Here is a 24,058-nt window from a genome sequence, read left to right on the forward strand (position 1 = left end):
GCGAAGTTCTGCATCCTTCAAGACTTAATTTCCTTAATGTGTAAACATGGCTTAGGCTGCCTACCATGTATTACTCTTGGAGGATTACATAGAAAGTTTTGTATATGTCACACTAGCTTGTAAATAGATGATAAAGCAGTTTATCTTTCCTTTCATGTTTGTGTGCACTCAAAGGTCATTTTAATATCTATGGCAAGGGCAGTAGTTTTCTTTTCTTTGTAAGGAAAGCCATACATGTTCAACAAACTTCTATATTAACACCAACAGAAGCAAATTCTGGTTGTTTATCAGAAGTCAGATAGCATAATGCTCCCAGAAATGTTTTTCTTCTTAAGTGCTCAGCTTACATCACTTCCACTTTACCTGGGAGTGTGTATATTTCTTATCATTCGTACTTTATTGCAAGGGGGATTATGCCTCTCACACAAATTTCCCAGATGGGGGAAATTAAGATTCTAAATCGGTAGCTTAAGACATTCGGCTAATACAAATACTGACTTACTGACCTCTCACCCATGGCTCGGAACTTTTATCCAGTGTACCAGACAGGCAGGGAGGCGGCCATGTTCTCATCTTCCCAATGGCCACAGCGAAGCAGCTTTTACACATGTACAGCATTTGGGATCTAATCACTTAGTCCTTCTCTTGAAATAAAGATCATTTGCTTGTTGCATGGAAGCAGGGTTAGAAGACAAAGCTGGAACGTAACATTTTCGTGTGAGCCCCAAGGCCCAGAATGCAGAGGCCCCAACTGAAGCGGTGTGGAAACCCTAATAGCGTCTGTTAATCCTCGCTTTCCTGAAAAGAAAGTTGCACGTGTGGAAAAGGTTTTGTGGAAGTGTTTTTCTTAGAAAACACACCAGTTTAACAAGAATCCATTACCAGAAACCCCGAGAAAGAACTGCACGCAGCTCTCGTGTACAACCTGCCGCTCTGTTATCAAAGTCGCGCTCCCATAATTCCGTTCACGTGGACTTCAGAGCTGCGTCTCTTGAATGAGTCTCCGGGAAGTACTTGTTCGTGGGAAAGTCTTAGATTTTCTTTTTCTTAATTTGGACTTCAGCTAAACTTACCTCATTAGTAGAGTTATCGCCACTGTGCAGAAAGCCCTGGGTTGGGTCCTCAGCTTTACAAAAGTAAAAATAAGAAACAACCGAAAATCTCACCACCATCAAAAACTTCACAGCTCTTGACAAACATGCTTTACCTGCTGTTTCATTCCTTCGAAGGAATCACTACATTTTGCCTCCAGCTTTTTGTTGCTGTTGTTTTTGTGGATTTTCTTTTTGTGTGTATACCAAAATAAAATAGACTTTTAGAAATAAAATCACTGTAACTTCTAGCATTGGCAAGGATAGAAATGCTAATTAGCAATTAGCAAACTCTGTTTAATGCCTAATTTTTCTCGATTTCCTGCCGGATGATGATGCTTCCACCGGCCTGAATCTGCCTTCCTGCGCTTTGGGCTGCGTTACTCAGCACCGTGTCTGGCACTGACATTTTTATTAGATCCTCACAGTGTTCCTGTGTAGAGCAAATACTAATCTCTCCATTTTAATAGGGTGACAGACAACAGAGTATCACATTAACACAGGAAAGGCACGTCAAGGGCTAGAGACCAGAGTGTCCTGCGTTTTCTAGTCGCCAGACCAGAAAATGTTCTGACTACAGTTTAGGCTAGTTTAGCTCCAATCGGAAGGACTTAAGGGTTCATTCCTCCAAGCATCCTGTTACTTACACGACACAGAAAATGAAGTGAGCATGCCAACGTATAAACAACCTTTGCCGTTCTCTGTTGGCTGTCAGTGAGCTCAAGGTCACACTTTGGCAATGCCGGCTCTCTCCTGTAGCCATGTTGGTTTCTCTAATTTTGTGTACATTCTCAGGACTTCGAAGGCTCTTGGCATGAAAGCTATGGAACGTTAGGCAGAGATCCCAGGGAGAATGTGAGTTTTTAAAATCACCTCATCGGATCTAAGCTATCTGAGGTTGCTCAGCTTCCAACTAGAGAGTGACTGCTTTTAAGATTTCCACCCAACCCACCAGAGGCTAGATGGCCAGCTTTGAGGAATGAAATCCAGACAGTGTTTCTTGTCTTCACCAAAATAACTGTGCCCACCCGGGACAAAACTCAGTGTGTTCACCTTGTTGATTTGGACTTGCTTGGCATTGTGTTGCAGGAATTCTTCAACAAGAAACGAGGCCATTAAGAAACCACAAAAGTCATTGGAAGCAATCAACAGTAAAAAAGGTAAAAGCACATAGTTTCACATAGCATAGCAGAAAGAAAAGAACTATCTGGCTTTAAAATACATTTAAAATGTTTAAATTTGCTAGCAGTCGAAAATGAAAATAAAGTTAGAAAGTTACATTTTTTTTTCCTCAAAATTGGATGTTCTTCTTAAAGATAGGGGAGGGGTGAGGGGAAATGGGAACTTTCATACTGGTGGTGAATGTTTAAGTCAGAGCACATGTTATGGGGACACCTGACAGCATAGAAGGGAAGCTTTACAGGTTACTCTTGGGGCCTTAGCCCTCAGCGGTAGATCACAGGCTTGGCATGTCAAGGTTCTAGGCTCAATCCTTAATGTTCAAAAATAGATTATCTAGTTAAATAAAATTTGTCCTTACAGACTAAGAACTCTACTGCTAACTATTCATTTTAAGAACATAATTAAGAATACATATGAACATTTAAAAATTGCATATTTTAATTAACATCTGGAAACATATAGTACCTATTTATAATACATTGTTCAGCAAATTATAAAAATAAACAGGTAATAAATGAAAAACGTTAGAAACCACCATTATTGCTGTGAGAGGAGATTGACTGCACCTGTGAGCCTACAGTCCTGAAATGAAATTCTAGAAATAGCTAGAAAAAATATTTGCCACAAAAGATGTTCAGGATTTATGGTTGAATGTAACAGCTGCCCGTTAGCAAGAGGAACCTCAAGGAAATTTGTTGGTGATTTTTCCCCCTGATTTACCCCTTTTTTTCTTCATATCTTGTTTTTTTTAAAGAGTAGCCAATGTTTTGCCATACTAGAAGAAAACATTTTAAGAAGAAAAAAATGAAAGAAATACCCATCGATATATTTTTTTCTTTTGACTAAAGAATGCCTGTTATAAACAGAATTTAATCCAGTAATGTGGTTCTCAGCAGTACTGCGCTGAATCTTCTAGCCAGAATTTCGGTTGAAGGTCCACCAGTGAGTTTGAAGGACAGGACACTGGTTGAGAACTGCAGAATCCACAAAATGAATCAGTAGGCCCAGCAATGAACGGGCGAGGAATTAGCATGCCTGCTTTCTTCTGCCACCGTTTGCTTTCTCTTTTTAATAAATATTTTAAAGCACTCTAATATTTTATGCATTCATTTGTCCATAAATATTTATTAAGATTTTTTTTTTCAGATGGATATTTAGTTATCTAGAAATTTGATACAGGGTCACCAATTTTGGTACAGAGTTAGAATATCTCCATTTCAATACTTCAGGAAATTACAACATAGGATCACAGAGCTAGAAGAAAATGTAGTAATTTACCTTTAGACTAAAGATGACGTTCAGACTGTTGTGTGGTAATTTGTTTGTGTTTTAACAAAGCTTGCCTGGAGCTCAGAGGGCGGAGCTAGGCACTAGTTAACCATAAAAGCTGGGCAGTGGTGGCGTGCGCCTTTAATCCCAGCACTCGGGAGGTAGAGACAGGAAGTGATGAGGTGGGGTATAGACAGGATCTCAGACTTTTAGGATGCCAGAAGGAGAGGGGCGGGAAACAACTGGTGACTGCCCCCAGTTCTCTGATCTTTCCCGCTTTCACCCCGTATCTGACTCCCGGGTGTTTACTGATTAAGATTAATTAGATTAACGCTTCATTCTGACCCTGCCTTTGTTTCTCTAATATTCTCCTACTAGAAATAATCGCTTCTTTGAGTTTTAATCCTGTAGCTGTCAGCTCTGCTTAGAAATGCTCCTTGGTGAGGCATGGAGAGATGACTCAGTCAGGGAAGCGCTAGCTGTTTGTGCAGGAGTGTCTGCGTCCCCTTCCTAGCACTGATGTTGCACTCTGGGTATGACAGTGCCAGTCCCCAGCACTTGGAAGTGTGGCGGTACGTAGAGACGGAAGATCCTTGGGTCTTACCAGTTGGGTGGCCAGTCTAGCTGGTCAGTAAGCTCCAGATTCAGAGAAAGAGAGAGGAGAGAGGGGGAAATTTTTACACTAAATTTACGGTTTTATTTTTAAATTTAAATTTATTTTTTAATTTTAGATGCAGTTCCACGAGTTTCGTATGAAAATAAAGATATACATTGCAGTAATGGTAAGTTGAGACTGAGTGTTTCCATAGCATAGCCCACAGTTTAGACACAACCCAACTTCGAAAAAAATACAGGCATTTTATCATATTCAGATGTCTTTAGATTGCTAGTTTCTTTAAAGTGAATTTTGAGAAGTTTTATTTCTGGTTAACTTTATATCGTTCACTTCTGCATGAACAGAACATTTAATTTTTAATTATTCAGATTCTTAGTTTAAAATATTATATGTATAGAGGTCGTTTTAGGTCAGTGACTTCCATATTCATTTTTAGGGGCCCAAGGAATCTACAGGTTTTATATCAGAGGTAGAGTTTGGCTTATACGTTCTCTTTAGAAATCTCTTTATTCGAAGTAAGTTTTTCTTCCTAGGCGATTGCTGTAATGCAGAGTATTTGGGTGAATTCTCTTCATAACACCGAGAATTTCAAACTCATTTTTTTCATTTATCATCTTAAAATATCATGAATTTTAACTATACAAAATAAAAATATATGAAATTAAATTTATGTAAAGTTTAAATTAAAAATCCCTTTGTTCATCAGGATTGATACACACAGTGGTCTTCTAAGCATCTTTTTAGTGGGGTTCACTCTACTTTGATGGTCACGGGGCTATTTCATGACCTTTAGATTTCTCCTAAGCTCCTGAATTTTATTTTCTTTTAAAAGTTGTTATTATTTGTCGTACATGTATGTCTGTTTTGCTTGCATGAATGTCTATGCACCCGATGAGTGATGGAGTTTGAGGTGGCAGAGGAGGCTGTTGGATTCCCTCTTCTTTGCATAACTCCTGGAACTGAGGTTACAAATGGCTGTGAGGGATCATGTGGCATTAAGAATTGAACCTGGGTCCTCTGGAAAAGTAGTGGGTGTGGTGTTCTTCACCACTGAGCTAACTCCTCTGCCTCCCGAATTTCCTTAATAGCTTACGCCCTGCACAGAATTAAGAGCTCTTTATTGTACGTTCATTTATTTATTTATTTATACTTCTTTTTTACATATACTTCCTAAAATAGATTCACATCTGCCAATCTGCTTATACTTTTTGCTAAAATGTGCTTTTAGAAAACTTGTCTTCTGGGAGGTGGTGATGCACACCTCTAATCCCAGCACTCAGAGACAGAGGCAGGCAGATCTCTTCCAGAGTTTGGTCTAAATGGAGTGAGTTCCAGGACAGTCAGGGCTACACAGAGAAATCCTGTCTAAAAAAGAAAGAAAAAAGAAAGAAAGGAAGGAAGGAAGGAAGGAAGGAAGGAAGGAAGGAAGGAAGGAAGAAAGGAAGGAAGAAAGAAAGAAAGGGCAAAACTTGTCTTCCAAAATAAATTCCTTTGAAACACAAAAGTCAAAAATGTGTGCCATGTATAAATTTAGGCTTAGTTTATTGTAATTAGGTCTTATAAGTTAATAAAAATCTAACTTGTTTGCCTTCTAAATATTGTTGTTTATTCATACTTTTTCAATAATCACACCAAATATCACGCTATATTAAGTAGCATTAGTCTATAAAACCAACAAGTGCATTTAGTTAAAGGCAGAAAGTTTTTCAAGTATTGCTGTGCTTACCAGGGAAACAAGAGCAGAAGTGTGTGTGTGTGTGTGTGTGTGTGTGTGTCCCCGCCTCGGTTACCAATCCCTCACTCCTACAAGACCCAGTTTTCTTTTCCCTTCGTTCCCTGCTGCTCTGGGTATGATGTTAAAAGAAGAAACACTCAGCTGGGCAGTGGTGGCACAGGCCTTTAATCCCAGCACTCAGGAGGCAGAAGCAGGCAGATCTCTGTGAGTTTGAGGATAGCCTGGTCTATTATTTTTTGAGTGTCTGTCCTGGGCTAAGCCCAGGGCTAAATGCAATGTGGGAAAGCCTGATCATCTCTGTGGGCTTCTGTATTCTGCACTGGGTGAGGCCACCACTCTGGGTTCCCAGGTAATGTGATGGAGAGGAGGGCACATTGTCAGGAAATTCCTTCAACTTCATTCATGTCCTTCCTTCCCTGATTAAAAATCCACGCGACCTGGACCTTTAATTTACCTGCTTTTATGGCTTGATATGAGATTTAAAAATACTCGGAGTGATGCTCCTGGACAGGTGAGGCAGTCTTTAAGAGAATACGCTTTTCTGCATTCAATATGAGTTACGATGATCCATCAAGAGAGCAATAAAATCCCATGGTTAAAAGAAATCGGTTAAAAACCACCAAAACTTCAAACAGCGTTCCCATGCCTGCTTGCCAAATAGGTTGAGCAGCCTGCGACCACCATCCTTCACGCTGAGTTCTCCATAGACCTAAGGTAAGCGGCCAGAGACAAGTCAGGACTGGACTGGGAAAGATGCCAAGGACACGCCAAATAGAGCAGCCTTCGTGCCGTTGCAATGATGTCAGAGCTAAAGCAACTTTTAAGCCAGGGTCCAGGATGCAGCACCCAACTCAGAAGTGGAAAGTTTGGTGGTGATGGTGGGGGAGGGATCTTGATGGAATCGTGCTTATGAAAATAACCACACTTTTATTTCATCTCTTGTGGAGGTAAGGTTCAACTTACAAGCCCCCTTTGAAAACTGTGACTACGCTGTGGAATATAAAAAGGAACGTAAATAGTATAAACCAAAAGGAAATTAATTCTCACTGAATTGTTAGAAAAATATATTCCGTAGTTAGGAGAAGTGGTGCACTCCTGTGACCCCAGTGCTGGGGGACTAAAGCCAGAAGATCAACAGTTCAAAGCCAGCGGAAGCTGTATGGGAAGACCATGTGTCAAAATGCAATAAATGAAGTATATAAAAAGAAAAAGGAAGCCTATTAACTTAAAAAACATCTTCTATGATTCATGTTGATAAAAAAAAATCTACTGCTTTGTTATTCATTCAAGTGGCGCTGAGCACAAAGTGTATTTATACTCCCTTCGTGCCTGGGCAGCTCAGGCCTCCCTAAGCAGTGCTGATCGCTGCTCCAGTTTGTTTGGTGTTATGCTGGGGTCAGCACGTTCATTTGGATCGAATCCCAGGACTGTTCACCTCCTGTTTTCACTGTGTTTGTCTCCATGCCTTGAACAGAGGCATGTGAATGGGATGGGTGGGACTTTGACTTTAAAAATCAGTGCATTAAGAAGCCGTTGAATTTGAATTAAGAGCAATGGTTACTTTCAGTGTGGGCTATACTACTCTATACTTATATCCTTTCTACCTTTCTTTGAACTTTTTTGAGACAGGGTTTCTTTAAGTAGCCTTGGCTGTCCTTGAACTCACTCTATAGACCTGGCTGGCCTTGAACTCACAAGATCCACCAGTCTCTGCCTCCTGAGTACTGAGATCAAAGGCATGCGTCACCACCACGTGGCTCTACTTAGATTCTTATGAACCATTTTAGCATTTTGAGACAGATTATTAAAATTATAGTTAAAATCTACGTGTGTGTGTGTGTGTGTGTGTGTGTGTGTGAAATAAAAATCTTTGGTTGACTTGTTCTTTTAAAATTCCAAATAAAATTAAACAGTTTACTCAAATCACTTTGAGATTCAACAAAATTGACTTGTTGGGTGTTCTTTTAAAATAAAACTGATCTGTAGAATGGAATGACATCATATTTATGATACTATTCTATGATGAATCTTTCTCTGTTCCCCAGCCCGTTCCCAAATAATAACATGAAGACTTATATTAATCATGGAATCTCATCCTATAGCTTAGGCTTGTTCCTAACTAGCTCTTATAACTTAAATTAACCCATTTTAAATCTACATTCTATGACATGGTTTTTAAACTTTCTTTCATGTTTTACATCCTACTTGTTCTGTGATTTCTCTCATCTCTCTGCATCTCAATTATTTCCTCTTTCCTTTCTCTCTGTCCAGATATCCTGCCTTATACCTCCTGTCTAGCTATTGGCTGCTAGTCCTTTATTAAACCAGTCACAGTAATTTACCTTCACACAGTGTACAAATAGCCCACGACACTATTGGGCTCTTAATTTATACTTGATTAATTGTTTTTCTCCCACTGGCACAGAAAAACCACCGAACAGGAGACAGAAATGCTTACCTTAACTTTCATTGCTTAGAGCACACTGTGGAGACCTGGCTCTCAGAGCTAGAACGCTACAGTTGGATGATGGTTTTCTGTCCCCACCTTGGGTGATGCTTTACCATTTCCTTCAAAAGCATATCAGAATTTGGTCTTAGTGAAGTACAAAGTCTAGGACATAATAGCAGAAGTAATGAATAGCAAAACAAGGGGCACTTGTGCCTTTTCTCCTCTTTAGTGTGACTCTGGAAATGACGAGAAACTACTACTATAATTGTAATCAAACTATCAGATTTGATTTTTAGAGAAACTAATTATGTTAGCTGTAGAAAAGGAGAAGGGCAGAAGTGACTGGAACAATGTCTTTTTACTACCTTCAGTCCCCATCTTCTGGTATTGAACCCTGCTGCGCCTTTGCTTGCTATATGGCTGTTCAGTATCACTGAATGCCAGATGATGCGAGGGCACCTTCACTTTGCTGATTTCAGGGGTGTTTTCTAGACTTACGTTTGCTGGAGTTTCGTTGACTGTTGTAAAGAATAGAGAAACTATTTGGAGATAACACTTTGAAAACAATTTTGATAAACTCTTGAGTCCTTTTGTCCATTCCAAATATTAATGTTAGGTGTAATTTAGCAGGCGCTGCTTTATGTTCCCACCGCTGAAGCTGTTTTTCTCTTCTTGTACCAAGATAGTGTTTGCTATAAAATGAGCTGCCAAAGGAAAATTTATAGTCAATGGCATGAAGTCATTGTAGGCTTGATAACAAGTTTAAACAGATACTGCATTTCCTTCTGTTACTTTCTGACACTTCCCCCTGATGAGGCAGCTTGGAAAGGAATTTCAGGATGCTTTGTGATTCTTTTGCACTTTGTGGTTGGTATGATACCAAAGTTCACATTCTTTGCTCTACCCAACTACTCTTTATATCAACGAATGGCAGTTTTATAACGTTTTTCATTAAGAGTTTTCCTGGTTACCTGCAGGTTCCCTTCTGTCACTGTCCCATGGAACCATTAACTCCATTTTCCTAGTTAATTAAGATGTCATGTATCTCAGGAGGATGTTATCAACCCACAGGAGAGACATTTCTCCCCACTTTCTGTGCCTTCATGTTTTCAAGGACTGAGAAAAAAACATTATCTGTATTGCGCCAACTAAAGTGAATGGCTAGCCTATGGAAGATACAGCATATCTGAGAAATTGGAAATCAGTTGATGCCACAAATCAATGGTGCCTAGGTGCTGAGCAGATAGCCACTGATTACTGAAACTGTGCACAGGAGTAGAAGGGGGAAGCACCTTATTCCCACGCGGCTTTAAATATGCCATTCACAGTTGCCTTTGTCTTTCTTCCTGTCTTGGCAACAGAGGAAGACACACTTTGCCATATCAAGAAGATCTTCACCCATCCCCGTTTGGAACTGAGTCCCGAGTTTAATCCGAAGATCAAAGATTATTACTGTGAAGTGCCATTTGATGTGCTAACAGTAAGGATCGGAGCAGAGCCTTCTAAGTGTCAGTGCAAGGTGCACCTGCAAGAGCGGGCAGGCCCGAGGTATGGGGATGGGAGCCCACTGATTTGACACCTCACTAAAAGGCAGACGTCTGATCCCGCCTTCCATGGTGGTTCAGAACAGCTGGAGCACAGCCCTTCTGGAAAGCATGGTGGTGTGAAATCTTCCTCTTTCTGGCTTCATGTGCTAGAAAATAAACACAGATTCTCTATCAATCTATAAAAAACAGGAGTTAATCTTCATAACCATATTATACCAAGAGAGGGCCTGGATATAGAGAATATGAGGGGGAGCCTCTTGTCTTGAGATTGCTGGAACTGCTGCTGATGAACAGTGACCCCCTTTTACCCTAAGCCCATGTCTCCAGTCTGGTGAAAATCTGTGGGCACAGTATGCTGACCTTGCTCATCTTTCAGGATTTATTTGTTGACTTACTTCTTTATTTGTTGCCATTTTCTATACATGTATTTGAAAGACTCCAACTCTTTTGCTTGAAAATTGGAACACAAGCAGAACCTTGTTACATATAGTGTCCATAAAGACAAAGATATAAGTCCATGACCAGGGCAGAGGTTCTCAATCTGTGGGAACCCTTTGGGGGTTGAATGACCCTTTCACAGGGGTCACCTAAGACCTTTGGAAAACACACATACTTTTTGTTTTTAAAACTCATAAGAGTAGCAAAATCGCAGTTGTGAAGTAACAATGAAAATAATTTTCTGGTTGGGGACCACACATGAGGAACTGTGTTAAAGGGTCACAGCATTAGGAAGGTTGAGTACCACTGCTGTAGGGTAAGGAAAGTGCTTGACAGTGCTAGCAGTCGAGGTTAGTATAAAGAAAGGAGGAGTTGAGCTAAGGACATCCCTCCATTAATAGAGAGCTTGCCAGTATACAAGAAACCTTAGGTTCAATACTCAGTTGGAAGCTAGTCTGGGACACATGAGAATATCTGTGAAAAGATGGGAAGAAAAGAGGGAGAGGAAAGAAGGGAAGAAAAGAAAGACTTAGATAAAGGAAAAAGAGGATTCATGTTACTCTGACCTGGGTTCTACCCTGGCTCTACCATGTAACTTGAGGCAATTTGATTACCAGATCTTTTTAAAATTCTCTATGTTGCTGAGCCATTATGGTGCATGCCTTTAATCCCAGGCATGCCTCTTGAGAGGCAGAGGCAGGTGGATCTCTGAGTTTGAGGTCAGACTGGTATACAGAGTGAGTTTCAGGATAGCCAGGACTATATAAAAACCTCATCTCAAAAAACAAAAGAGTCTCCATGTTTATAATAAGGGCCAATGTAGTTTTGTATAGAGTTATTGTATTAGAAGTAATTCCTGACCCTGAAAGGTGGTTAGTACTATTAGCTTCTTCCCCTCTAGTTAATGAAGGCATAAATTGTCCTGAAAGATGATCCCTAGTATAGCTAAGAACTAGGAAAGGGAGATTTTTCATATTTAACATTTCTTATGAGATGATGCAGTTTTTACAGGTTTAGGCCAGCAACAATCATCATACTGATAATGATGATGATGATGATGATGATGATGATGATGATGATAAATACTGATGTCTGAATCTGTTTGGCCTGAATGATTGTCCCCATCCATATTAATCCTCTGTCATCTCTCTCTTTCTCTCTCCACCTCTTCCCACTGTCTGCCCTCAGCTTTGCCAATTATCCTCTGGGATTAGGAATGAACAGAATTTCCATGCTCGTGGTGGATGAATCTCCAGCAGAGGGTGACATGGTAACCACGTATAAACTCACCATTTATAGAGAAGATCGTCCAAGTCTGCCCTTCTTTGAGGACTTTACAGCGTGCGGTTTTGTACAAGTGAGTAAATTTTGCATTGACACTGGTGTTGAACCGGGAATGATTAGTTAATCCAGTGAGAAATGCCAAGTGCAGTTGTTACACGCAGTATTGTGCTTCTCTAATCTGTGATCTGTGCAGCAGTGTGAACTCAGGTCAAGTATCTGAGGCCCCTCATGCTGGAGTTTCTTCCCTGCGTAGTAGCTGCACTCTGTGCTCACTGGACTCAGGGATTTATCTTGGTTACTATTTAATATTGTTGAGCACCAGCAGCTATGGATTTGGTTTTGCATTGCTCATTTAAATTTTCTTGTTTTTCTTGCGTTTGTCCCTGGATCTCACTCTGAATTTTTAAACTGGAGCCAATGGAATTTATTATAAAAAAAGGGAGGAAAACTTACAAATGAAATTTGCTTTTGCTTGGCATAGATGTATTTCTCGTTTATTCCTCAGACCTTAGTCACTTCACAAGGCTGTGGCTTCTCCGCTGAGAAACGCACGCCATTTTGTAGTCCCATTGTTTGGAGACGAGGGTTGCTATTGCCTTCTGTTTTTGTCTTTTTGTCAGCTTTTTCTTCTGGTTTCTTTTCCTTGGCATATAGCACATACATGACCATCTACATGTTCTCATTCCATACACGTATTCCCAGGACAGATGATGCCAGACAACTAGGAGTTAGAACTCTGACCAGGTATTTCCTAACCCATTCCAAAAGTATAATTACAAATATACTCATGTAATGTCAAAAGGATATGCTTGCCCCAAGGAGCTTTGCAATAGAGGGGATTCAACATCATTACGACCCCCTGGGCCTTTGTGGACAGTAAGACCCCCCCCTTTGTTTATACGTCCATTTAGTGACCTGATACTACAGTTTTCCCTTGCCCATCAACACTCAGCATTTATCACCTGTCTGTTACCAAGAGCTTTCTACCATTTCATAAGGTTAATCAATCCTTAGATTTTTTTTCCCTAAGGAAATGCAAATCTCAAACAAAATCAGAGAAACTTCTACATTGTTTTAAAGAGTATTGCAAAGCAAGAAATTGAAAGTTATCAATAGATGTCTTAATGAAAACCATTTTTTTGTAAATAAATGGGAAACCAGGTGACTCTTTGGAAGCCCACATATGTTTTAATGCATAAGGCACGGTCTTCCAATATCTTCCCCCCCTTAATGCCTGTGCTTATTCATATGTTAAAAACCTTTATTTTATTATTCTTAATTTATTTCTTTAAGTTTTATTTCATATAGTATATTTGGGTCATTTTTTTCCCTTCCAATATTTTCTTAATTAACCCCAGTTGTTCCATTAAAGAGAAACCAGACATATTAAGGCACACTGTGTCTCATTAGTAGACATTTCAGAGCAGGTAAAATTAACACAATTACAGAGACCAGAACAGTAGTTATCTGGAAGCTGTCAAGTCCCCATTCATGAGGGGACTCTTGGAGGAAATGTCTTATATCTTAATCTGGGTGATGGTTACTTATATGAACAATGGATGTATAGACATGAAAACTGTGCAGTATAACATATAATTTGCTGCTACTATCTTTGCAATATAGAAAACATGCATGAAATAGTTGGACAAATTTGCATACAAATTTAGTTCAGTAAAATAAGAAAAAGGATGTCAGAAGGGAAGTTTGTATAGTTATCTTCCAAGACATATCTCACTTATCGGATACTGTAATGATGAGAAACAAGTTAATTACCATGCCATTACCATAGGGAATAGATTAGAACAGGTTAGGCTTATTACAAAAACATGAAGAAGAATATTAGAAAATTCATGTGGGGTAAATCTCACAGATAACGCAGGAAAGTATTTCAGTCATGTAAGAATCCTTTCCAGGAGTTCTTAGTTGAAGGTTTGTGTGTGGTCCTTCAGTAAGTGCTATATTTTATAGCATGGAAAGTGTTTTATAGTATTTTTAACCTTGCATTCTAACAGTTCTCAAATGAGTGAGCAGAAAAGTGTGGCGTGAATAATGCAGCTTACTGTCAATGCTTAGCTAGGCCTGAGCTGCCATGGGACCTGCAGGAGGACAGGGCCAGGCTGCTTCTTATAGGCTCCACTTCCACCTCTACCCAGAAGCCCCTCTGGGCTGGTTCATTTTCTCACTGCTGTTATAAGCCACAGAAGCAACTCAGAGGAGAAAGTCCACTTCGGCTCCCAGTTTGAGTGTGCACCAGCATGGTCCGGAAGGTGTGGCGGCAGGAGCCGGAGGCCGCTGGTCACAGTCCCTATAAGCTCAGAAGTCAGAAATGGATGCTGGTGCTCAAATTTGTTAATTTTGTTTATTACATTTTATTAAATTTATTTATTAAATTTATTTATTTATTATATATTCCAACCACAGTTTGTCCCCCTCCTCTCCCCCTGCCCTTCCTCTCCTTCCCTCCCCCATTTACTCCTCATCTCCATTCAGAAAGGGACAGGCCTCTCATGGGCATCCACAAAGCATGGCACATGGAGCTGAGGCAGGACCAAGCTCCTCCCCCCGCAGGAAGGCTAGGGGAGGCAATACCCACCTTCGCCTTCTGTTCAGCTCCGAACCCTGGCTGTGGAATGATGTCACCCATATTTAAGCTCTAGCTACACTTCCCTTCTTCGTTAAACCTCATTTGACAGCCCTTACCAACAATTGCAGGGGGACTGCTTTGTGAGGAAATCCAACAATCCGGCAAAGTTGAGAATGAAGACTACAGCTTAGCGTCGCCGTTGTCAGGCTTCCGGGCTGATAAAATGACAGAGGCTCAGATGCAGACACAGTGCGAAGGCTCAGTTCCAAATCACCAATTCTGGCGTTCTTAAGAATTTCCGAATTTAACTAACAGCAAAGCAGCTATATATCACAAAGCCTAAGATGTTGGCTCTTCCAAACATTTGCCCTCTCTACTGTTGTATTGTTAGGATTAAAGTCCACAGCACATTATTTGTAAATTATCAGATAAGTTGTTTTGTTTCTGTCCGCATACAAGCCTAAACGTACGCATACAAGTCTAAAAGGGAATCAGTTAGACATTCCACTTTTACTTTATTTTCCAATAAAAAGGGAAATTGTAAATTCTTGTATTTCAAACTAGATTTCTGGTTTGGGTCTCTATTATTCAGTTTCAAATTAGCATCTTAGTCCACTCATGTTGCTATAGCAAAATGCCTGTAATTAGTAATTTACAAAGAATAGAAGTCGATTCCTCACAGTTCTGGAGGTGGAGAAGTTAAAAATCATCTTTGGAACTCAAACCATCAAAGCCTCTGGATCTTCCTCTGAATCCTCCTCTGGATCCTCCTCTGGATCCTCCCTCTTCTGGATCCTCTGGTAGTAGAGGCGAAAAGGACACAGGATATGTTCCACAATGTGTATGGGGGGGTGCAGACGAGGAATAAGCCAGTTGACAAGGCACTAATCCTTCCACAGGAGCCCCCAATGTTTTATAAGGACAAAGGCACAGCCTTCATGATGTAATTGCATCCTAAAAGGTCCCACCTCACAATACTACTACAGTTGTGTTTTAATTCAAAAATTTTGGGAGTCATTCAATTGATAGCAAACACAGAAAGTAACCCACTTTCAAATAACTAATGCAGGGTAATTGAATTTGTGTGCCCTCAAACCCCCTCGTTTCTCTTCTCCTTTCTCCCTTCCTTGTGAAAATCAACTATTCACTTTGTTGTTTTACCATAAGATTAGTAGGAAAGAGATAGCAGGTTTATAAATTATAACAGTCAGTTACAAGTCAGTTGCTGCTATGCACTGGTAGTGCATGCCTTTAATTCCAAAACTTAGAGACAGAGGCAGATGGATCTCTGTGAGTTTGAGTCCACCCTGGTCTACAGAGCAAGTTCTAAGACAGGCTCCAAAGCTACACAGAGAAACTCTGTCTCAAAAAAAAAAGACAGTTGCCATGGTAACTTGGTGAATGATAAGATTTTTAAATTATAAGCCATTTTATAGTCTTTATATGTCCAAGCATTACTGAATATGTAATTGCCCATAATAAACTATTTAAAATTACTTAATATCTTTATTACAATTGGGGTTATGACAATTAGAAATTTTATATAGTTGTCCCAAAGGGATTTTCATCATTGTAGGTAAGTAGGAAGATTTTTATTTAGTTAATATAAATAATTAGATTGGGGCCGCCTACCTTAACCCCAGCACCACTGACATTTAGAGCTGGATGATTTGGAAGAAAACTCTCTGAACACTATCATAAACCCCTTCTGAAAGTGGTGACAATGTATGTCCCCAGACGTTGCCAATGTCTCCTGTGGGGCAGAACCAACACCAGCCAAAAGCCAGCTACTTAAAGCCATGTGTTTTCTTCCCTTCATAATGCCATGTTAAATGAGAGTGAGTGGCTTACAGGTTCCTTAAATGTTGTACGATGGAGACTCATTGTATTTCATCACCCTTACATTTAATTACTTCTAGGTCTGCTCACTAGCTAGCCATCTTTTCTGTCTAGTGTAATTACTCCAATCACAAGTGTGCATTCTGTTACCGAGAACACGTTCTTAATGAAACCTAAAACCATCACGTGACTGACACATTTAGATTGTTACTTCATTTAGGTTTATCCATGGATGTGTAACACTTTGCTGCTAAGAAAAAAGTTTACAATAAATAAGCTGTTCCTATGGCTGGAAAATGTCATTTTTAGGAAATAATAAAACATGTTTATATTCTAAGGAAATGGAAATACACATGGAAAAATATTTCTCTTACTACCTCTTTCCAAATCAGAGTTTTGACTTGGATAATGATAACTCCACAGAAATTGATTTGTGTAATTGATCTACAGTCAGGTGTACATTTTGCCCCCAAAGCACTTGTTGGGAAAGAGCCATAAATAAGGTCTACAGGAAGGTCAAACAACAGAAGCCTAGAGGACCATGTTCCACGGGTGTATTGGCCAGAACCACTTTTAATCTTAAAATGGATTATTATACACAAAAGGGAAAATGCTGAGGAAAAAGAAAATAATATTTTTAAAACCACTCAGCATTTGGCTAGACGTTTCTTTGACTGGCATATTCTGCTTTATAAAAAGAAATACTAACCACTTCGATGCCATGCTGCTCGGTTCTATGCAAATGACTCCAACTCAGCATTTAGAAATGCTTTGTAATTCTCTCATTTATTTTTGCAGCCTTCCAGAAGCACAGAGAAATACTATAGAGTAATTCATAGAGATGTTTGTCTACCGTCTTAGCAAACATTTGTAATAAGAGAATAAGAATGTGTTTATCAAGAATTATTTGCAAAACATGAGTTAGTTTACGGAGTGATCATCCTTTAGTTATGGTACCTACTTCCATTTACCAGTTTTCCCACAATGGCATCCGTGCTGCTGTGGCCTGCCCTCAACTATTAAGTGCTGCTCCGCCCTGTGCTCTTCTCAAACACTGTGTGCTGGAGGGAAGTCAGTGAGTGCAGAAGAGGCCATGGCAGACGCACTAGCGCAGCATCTGTGGAACTTCCTGTGTGCCGGGCCTTAACTCAAGCACCTTACCATCCTCTTTTATTTACATGTAACCCTGGGATGAGTAAATTAAAAAAATACTCCTTCCCTCTTTATAGCCAAGACTTTAGATGTGGTTAGAAGCCTAGTTCAGTCTTTCTATGTCATCTGTGGCAAAAGCGGGGTTTACCATATATTCTCCTGAACTTCCAGTGGGGTTCCAGCCTGTCAAATCCTCCATGCTTTGAAACTACCTTGTGGAAAATTCAGTTAGGGGCCAGTGATGTGGCTGAGCAGTAGAGCTAGTGTCAAGTTGACACACAAAACCAGTCAGTACACTATGTCACAGCATAGTAGTATTTTAGAATCGTGTGGCCCTTCAATGATGATATGTTTGTCAAAGCAAAATGCTGCTAACTGCAATACTTGCTGGAGAAACAATCATCTGTGAGGAGATTCACAGCCATTGCTTCCTCGCACAGTCTCACAAAGGGTGTATGTGCTGTAGGTGATGGTGTTCTGACAACACACTAACTTATCGTCTATCATTAGGGCCATTTGTATTGTCATTTGTGAGAGACATCGATGCACTTTTTTTTCCCAGTTGACTACAACCATCCACCTTTTGTTCAAAGAAAGCATGACCAATATTTCAATTAGGGAAAGACAAGAAAATTTCCACATGCATTTAACTGTGACATTTCCTTCTATGGGTGTGTGTTTACTGGACAAGAATTGAGAATGGAGTCTACCTTGCAGGTGGCTTCACTAATCATGGGTCCTGGGCTGGTTTGGCTTGTGTTCTGAGAAACAGAATCAGGATGGCTTCCTTCCTTCCTTCCTTCCTTCCTTCCTTCCTTCCTTCCTTCCTTCCTTCCTTCCTTCCTTCCTTCCTTCCTTCTTTCCTTTTTCTCTCCCTCCTGCATTCCCCTACTGCCTGTCTTTCTTTTTTTGGAAACAGGGTCTTACTATGTAGCCCTACCTGGCCTGGAACTTACTACATAGACCAAACCAGAGTAGAACTCAGAAATCTGCCTGCCTCTGCCTCCCAAGTGCTGAGATTAAAGCCGTGGGCCCCCATGGCCATCTTTATTTTCTTGTTAAAGTGTTACTAATGTGTCTCTTTTTTCTTTTTCGCTCTCACTCCCTTTTTTAGGTAACACTAAGTTTAAAGCCTTGCTCCTGGCCTCACTCTCTTTATTTTCTTTTCTACCCAGTGGCCCTCTTGTCAGAACCTTGTTCTCTAGCAATGTAGAAAAGACAGTATAACCATTTGAGCAATTTAATAATCTGGAAAAGTAATTTTGCAAATGGGATTCTTGAACTGAAACTGTATTTTAAAATTAAGGTCCTGGTGAAGAAATAAAAAGATCTGAGTTTCATAGGTGGTGAAGCTTCAGGGGCAGAGGAATTCTATCAAGTGAAGCAAGCCATCATAAATACTGTTGCTTTGTTCATTGTTTTTAAGGACAGGGTTTCTCTATATAACAGTCCTAGTTGTCCTACAACTCATGCTGTAGACCACACTAGCTTCAAACTCTCAGAGATCAACTTGCCTCTACCTCCTGAGTGCTGGAATTAAGGGCTCATGCTACCACCACCCAGCTTAATATTGTTATCAAAATACTACCTGTGCTGTCTAGAGCTGAATCACTGCTGACAGAGGTTTCTGTCCTGCCCAGTACCACAACATTTCAGTTCCAAATAAACACAGAGAGGTCTATATTAATTATAAACTGGTTGGCCTAGTAGCTCAGGCTTCTTATTAACTAATTCTTACATCCTACATCTTAACCCATTATTCTTGTCTGTGTTAGCCACGTGGCTTGGTACTTTTCCTCAGCAAGGCATTCTCATCTTGCTTCTTCTGTGTCTGGGTGACAGCTGGAGACTGACTCCTCTTCCCTGAATTCTCTTGTTCTCATTGCCACACCTCTACTCCTGCCTGGTCACCCCACCTATACTTCTTGCTTGGCTACTGGCCAATCAACACTTTATTAAAAATAATACAAGTGACAGGATATCACAGCAAGTCACCACTCACAGCTTGTGAGGAAGTCTGGATACTTTCCTTAACTGCATGTAGCAATAGAAATATTCATTCTAGAGAAATGTCTTAAGGAAAAAATATTTGCAGTTCTTGGAGCTGTGCCTCAGCATAGAAAGAGTTCATATATTTAAATACATTTTAAAAATATAGGTAAAAGGGCAAAGTTTTTTTTAAAAAAATATTGATGTCTAGCAAATATTGAAAAATTTCAACTTGCTTTTATTTATGTTTACATGCAAAAAAAGTGTAGCTTAGTTGGTAGTGAGGCTGCCTGGCCTGTCAAAAGCCTTAGGAGCAATCCCCAGCATGACATATTAGAAACTACATGATAGTGCATACCTGTAATCCTGGCACTTGGGTGGTAGAGCAGAAGAATAAGAAGTTCTAGGCCAGCCTGGGCTAGATGAAACCCTCTCTGAGAGGCAGAGAGACCAAGCAATCATTGGGGGTAGGGAGATGGCTTCTTCATTGGTCGAGTGCTTGGTGAGCAAGAATGAAGATCTGAGTTTGATTGTGCAAGGAGTTTAACGAGAAGGATTTCCTTACTAAACTTAGACCCAAGCTTCACAGACGTTATCTGGTACGAGTGTACTGTGGTAAGGCCCACTTCTCATTACCATTTCCCGAGTAAGCAGTTGAAGATAAACATGCTACCATTAGTCACAAGGTACAGTTATCATAAAATCTTATTTTCTTGGTAGGGATCATCATTTTAAGGTATTATTGCACAAGTACCTAAAATAATTCATAACTAATATAAATGAGGGATCATGTCTTATTCTTTATTTTCACATCATAATTTCAACCTATACTTTGTAGCTCTCCTTGCCTTTTAAAAATCAGAATTCTAAGTGATTTGGGGATATTTCCCTAACATGAATACATCTCTACTGACTAGGTGCATGTAGCCCTTAAGAGTATCTACAGTGCTTATTTATGCCTCATTTAATACTTATTATGTGATGGGTACTATTTTAGTTGCTTATGGTTTACAAATTCAAATTTCAAAACAAAATACAATATGCAATTTCATAGTTTTTCCACAGATACAGAAATGAAGGCTCAGAAAACTTGCTAGTATCACCTAGCTCTTAAGGACAAAGTCTGCTTTGAAGTACGAATCTTGTACCAGAACTACTTCCAAGCTATTGTATTTGTCTTAATATGGCATTCAAAAAATTTGCTGAAATAGATACAGGTTTCCAAAGGGCTTCGGTCAAAGATATAATTATAAAATATATAGCTCAATAAAATCAATAAAAAATGAATTTCAGAGCTGTTACATTAAAAGAAAGAAGCCAGACAAAAAAATAAAAAAATATTTAATTTTTATTATATTTTACATTTACTCTTTGTGTGTGTGTGTGTGTGTGTGTGTGTGTGTGTGTGTGTGAGACTGACAACTTTGTGGAGCCATTTTATTCCTTCAACCGTGTTAGTTCTGGGGATCAAATTCAGGCTTAGTGGCAAACACACTCATGCTCTAAGCAAGTGGTTCTTAACAAGGGGGGCCCGACCCCTTTGAAGTTGATTGAGGCTGATGTGGAAGTCCCCTCTGTATGCTGTGAGTATGTTTTATTACCAATGGTTAAAAAAGAAGCTAATTTGGCCTCTGGCAGGGGAGAATAGAGCTAGGTGGGAAAACTAAACTGAATGCAGGGAGAAAAAAGTCAGAGTCAGGCAGATATTATGTGCCTGCTGAAGGAGAAAGATGCTGGAATCTTACCAGGAGGCTACAGCCTATCGAGGATACACAGATTAATAGAAATGGGTTAATTTAAAATGTAAGGGCTAGCTAGGAATACATGTAAGCTATTGGCCAAACAGTGTTGTAATTAATATAGTTTCTGTGTGGTTATTTGGATCTGGGAGGCCAGGAAACAAACGAGCAGCTTCCTTCTACATGTGCCTTTCACAGAGGTCATCTATCAGGTATTCTGCATATCTGATATTTAGGCTACTGATGCGTTTTTCTAATTATTCTTGATCAATAAAAACTCAGAAGTCAGATATCAGGGTAAGAAGCTGAAGGAACAGAGAAGTGGCAGAGAAGCAACCAGTGACCTCTGTTGTTCCTCCATCCTAAAGGGCCAAGATCCTAAGTCCTGAACTTCTGTGGTTAATTTTAGTTAGCTAGTTCTGGCCCTTGTGATTAAAAACCAACTTTACTGTCAGTCTCAAGAACATCAGAATGCAATCAAAATATCACAAGCAAATTAAAATATCACAAGCAAATTACAATTCAAACAGTAGCAAAATTACAGTTATGAAGTAGCAATGCAAATAATTTTATGGGCGGTGGTAACCACAACATGAGGAACTGTATTAAAGGGTGGCAGCATTAGGAAGGTTGAGAACCACTGCTCTAAGCTATCTTGCTGGGCTTATAACAGGAAATTTTAAACCAAGTAGGCTATAACCCACTGAACATGTGGTTTTTTGCTTGTTTTTTTGTTTTTTTGTTTGTTTGTTTGTTTTTCAAGGCAGGGTTTCTCTGTAACTTTGGAGCCTGTCCTGGAGCTAGTCTTGTAGACCAGGCTGGTCTCATGTGCTGAATTAAAGGTATGTGCCACCAATGCCCGGCTGAACATGTGTTCTTAACACCATAGAAAGGTCATGGGACAGGATCTTGAGGATGGGCGGTGCCCAGGAGACTGGTAACCACTACAGATGCCTTGAATGGCTGAAAGCATTAAATGGAAGGAGTGGAGGATCTTGACCCTCGATATGAGACTGAGCAGGTCTCTTGAGTTCACTGAGTTCTGCCGAGTTTGGTGTTCTGATATCTCAGCAAGCGTCTTTGTTAGGATAGCAAACCTTGCCTTTGATAGGCAAGCAAACCTCAATAACTGACTCGGTTTTCGTCCAGTTTACCAGTGGTCTCTGCTCATGTGTGACAGAGAAGGATGAGAATGCACATGTGACACTTGAGCCTCCTGGCAGTTTCCAGGGAGAGACAGTTGAAGTCAGCCGTGTCCCTGGGCTTGCTGGGTCAGCTCTGTACCTTCAGGAAAGTACCGAGTGCAAATCTAGTCATTCTGTCTTGTCAAGAGGAGGACACATTGCAAACTGTAGAACTACTGCCCTTAACTAAAAAACACTCTTGCTTTTTAATTTAAAATTGTTTAACAGATTCAGACATTGAAATAATGAACCCCAGTTGTTTCTACTCTGCCCCATTACCGTCTCATGTCTCTCTCCCTCTGGAACCCCTGTTCTTAGTCCCTTCCTACTTTCAGGTATTATTTTTTGTGGGTGTCATACTGAGTTTCACTGGAATTTCTTGCCTAGGCATGTGTGGAAGTCCATATACTGGACTTCATCAGTGGCTACACTACTGAGTAAAATGGTGCAGCCTCTCCAAACAATGGTAACGGTCAACATCCCTAATGGGCCCTTCCCACATCCACAATGAAATGCTAAGGAACCCAGTCCATGCGGTAACCACAGAAGCAGTTGTACCGTGTCCAGAGGAAATTCGCTACATGTTTCTTTATCCTTTGGTTTTGCATTCTTTCCGCCTCCCCTTCAGAGATGTTACCTGAGACTTGGGGTGGGTGATATCGCTGTCCCATTTGGGGCTGGGCCCTCCATCATCTTATTCTCTGCACTTTGGCCAAGCATTGCTTTCTTTCTTTCTTTTTTTTTTTTTTTTTTTTTTTGATTTTTCGAGACAGGGTTTCTCTGTGGCTTTGGAGCCTGTCCTGGAACTAGCTCTTGTAGACCAGGCTGGCCTCGAACTCACAGAGATCCGCCTACCTCTGCCTCCCAAGTGCTGGGATTAAAGGCGTGTGCCACCACTGCCTGGCCCAAGCATTGCTTTCTTCATTAATCACTGCCTGCTGCTCTAGGACATTCCCCTGATTAAGGCTGAGTGTACCACTAATCCGGGGACATAAATATGAGCATTGAGAACGCCATTTGACAACATGACCCAGTCATGTAACAAACTAGCAGCAGTAAATTCCAGGCTGGGGCCCATGATATCCTTAGCCATATGCTCACTGACCAAGTACACAGGAACAGGCCTGGATTTCTTCCTATGCAGCAAGCCTCGGATCCAATCAGCAAGTGGCTGGTAACCATTGTGACACTCCACCCATGGCACCATTGTACTATTAGGCGAAAGGACTAGCTACTCCATGCATCTATTTGGAAAGAATTAGTTGTACCAGCGGTCGGGGGAGTTTGGAAATAACCAAAATAGTCCTTTTATAATAAATCAGTTTTAATAAAAGGAGAAATAAGGGAACTTACAGAACCAAGGGTCCAGCGAAGCAGAAGGTAACGCGGGGAACAGAAAAACAGGGCTCCTTCCGGCGCCCCGATCCTTTTTAAGGATCCCTACTCCCCTGGGGCAGCCACGCCCCTGAACGCAGGGATTGGGCCAGCTGCCCCAACAATTAGTGAGAATATTTTGATATCACAAATGATAAAAAAAAACAGTAAAATTTTCTGGAAAAGAATGCAGTATAGTTAGAGGAGTTATAAATCAAGAGTTAAAAACCATCCAGGGGTGCTATCTACAAGGATGGATGAGACCTACCTTGGTAATTTGCAACCCTCTAGTCCAATGGTAAATCAATCATTGCAAGCCATGGAGTCAACATATACGCTCTAATTACTATACCAATTCCTGGTGATGTTGATGGGTTTCATTTTTGTTCGGTTGGAGCTAAGTAAATACATTTCTCTTTGTCAAAATTGGCAACGAATGAAAAACAAATGATTCGTGCAAAGCCCCCAAAATAACCTGCCTTGCCTGGGTCTCTGGCACCGTCTCTCCCATGCTAAGTCCGTCTGTGATCACAAAGGCTCCTTGGCCTGGCATGCTGCCCTCATTGCCAACTGGCCACATGCACAG

At 40.4% G+C, this 24,058-nt stretch overlaps 1 protein-coding gene across 2 annotated transcripts in view; it reads left to right on the plus strand.

Moving 5' to 3' along the window:
* The window catches only part of Cped1 (cadherin like and PC-esterase domain containing 1), a 271,573-nt gene that overhangs the window by 147,557 nt on the left and 99,958 nt on the right, over positions 1-24,058 (plus strand). For both annotated transcript variants that reach the window (XM_038318771.1, XM_038318772.1), the window contains 4 exons: positions 2,181-2,251; positions 4,274-4,324; positions 9,704-9,890; positions 11,516-11,684. In XM_038318771.1, the coding sequence (XP_038174699.1) occupies positions 2,181-2,251; positions 4,274-4,324; positions 9,704-9,890; positions 11,516-11,684 (478 nt within the window). The remainder of the gene's footprint in view (positions 1-2,180; positions 2,252-4,273; positions 4,325-9,703; positions 9,891-11,515; positions 11,685-24,058) is intronic.

This window comes from Arvicola amphibius, chromosome 2 (assembly GCF_903992535.2).
Source record: "Arvicola amphibius chromosome 2, mArvAmp1.2, whole genome shotgun sequence".
Lineage (NCBI taxonomy): Eukaryota > Metazoa > Chordata > Mammalia > Rodentia > Cricetidae > Arvicola > Arvicola amphibius.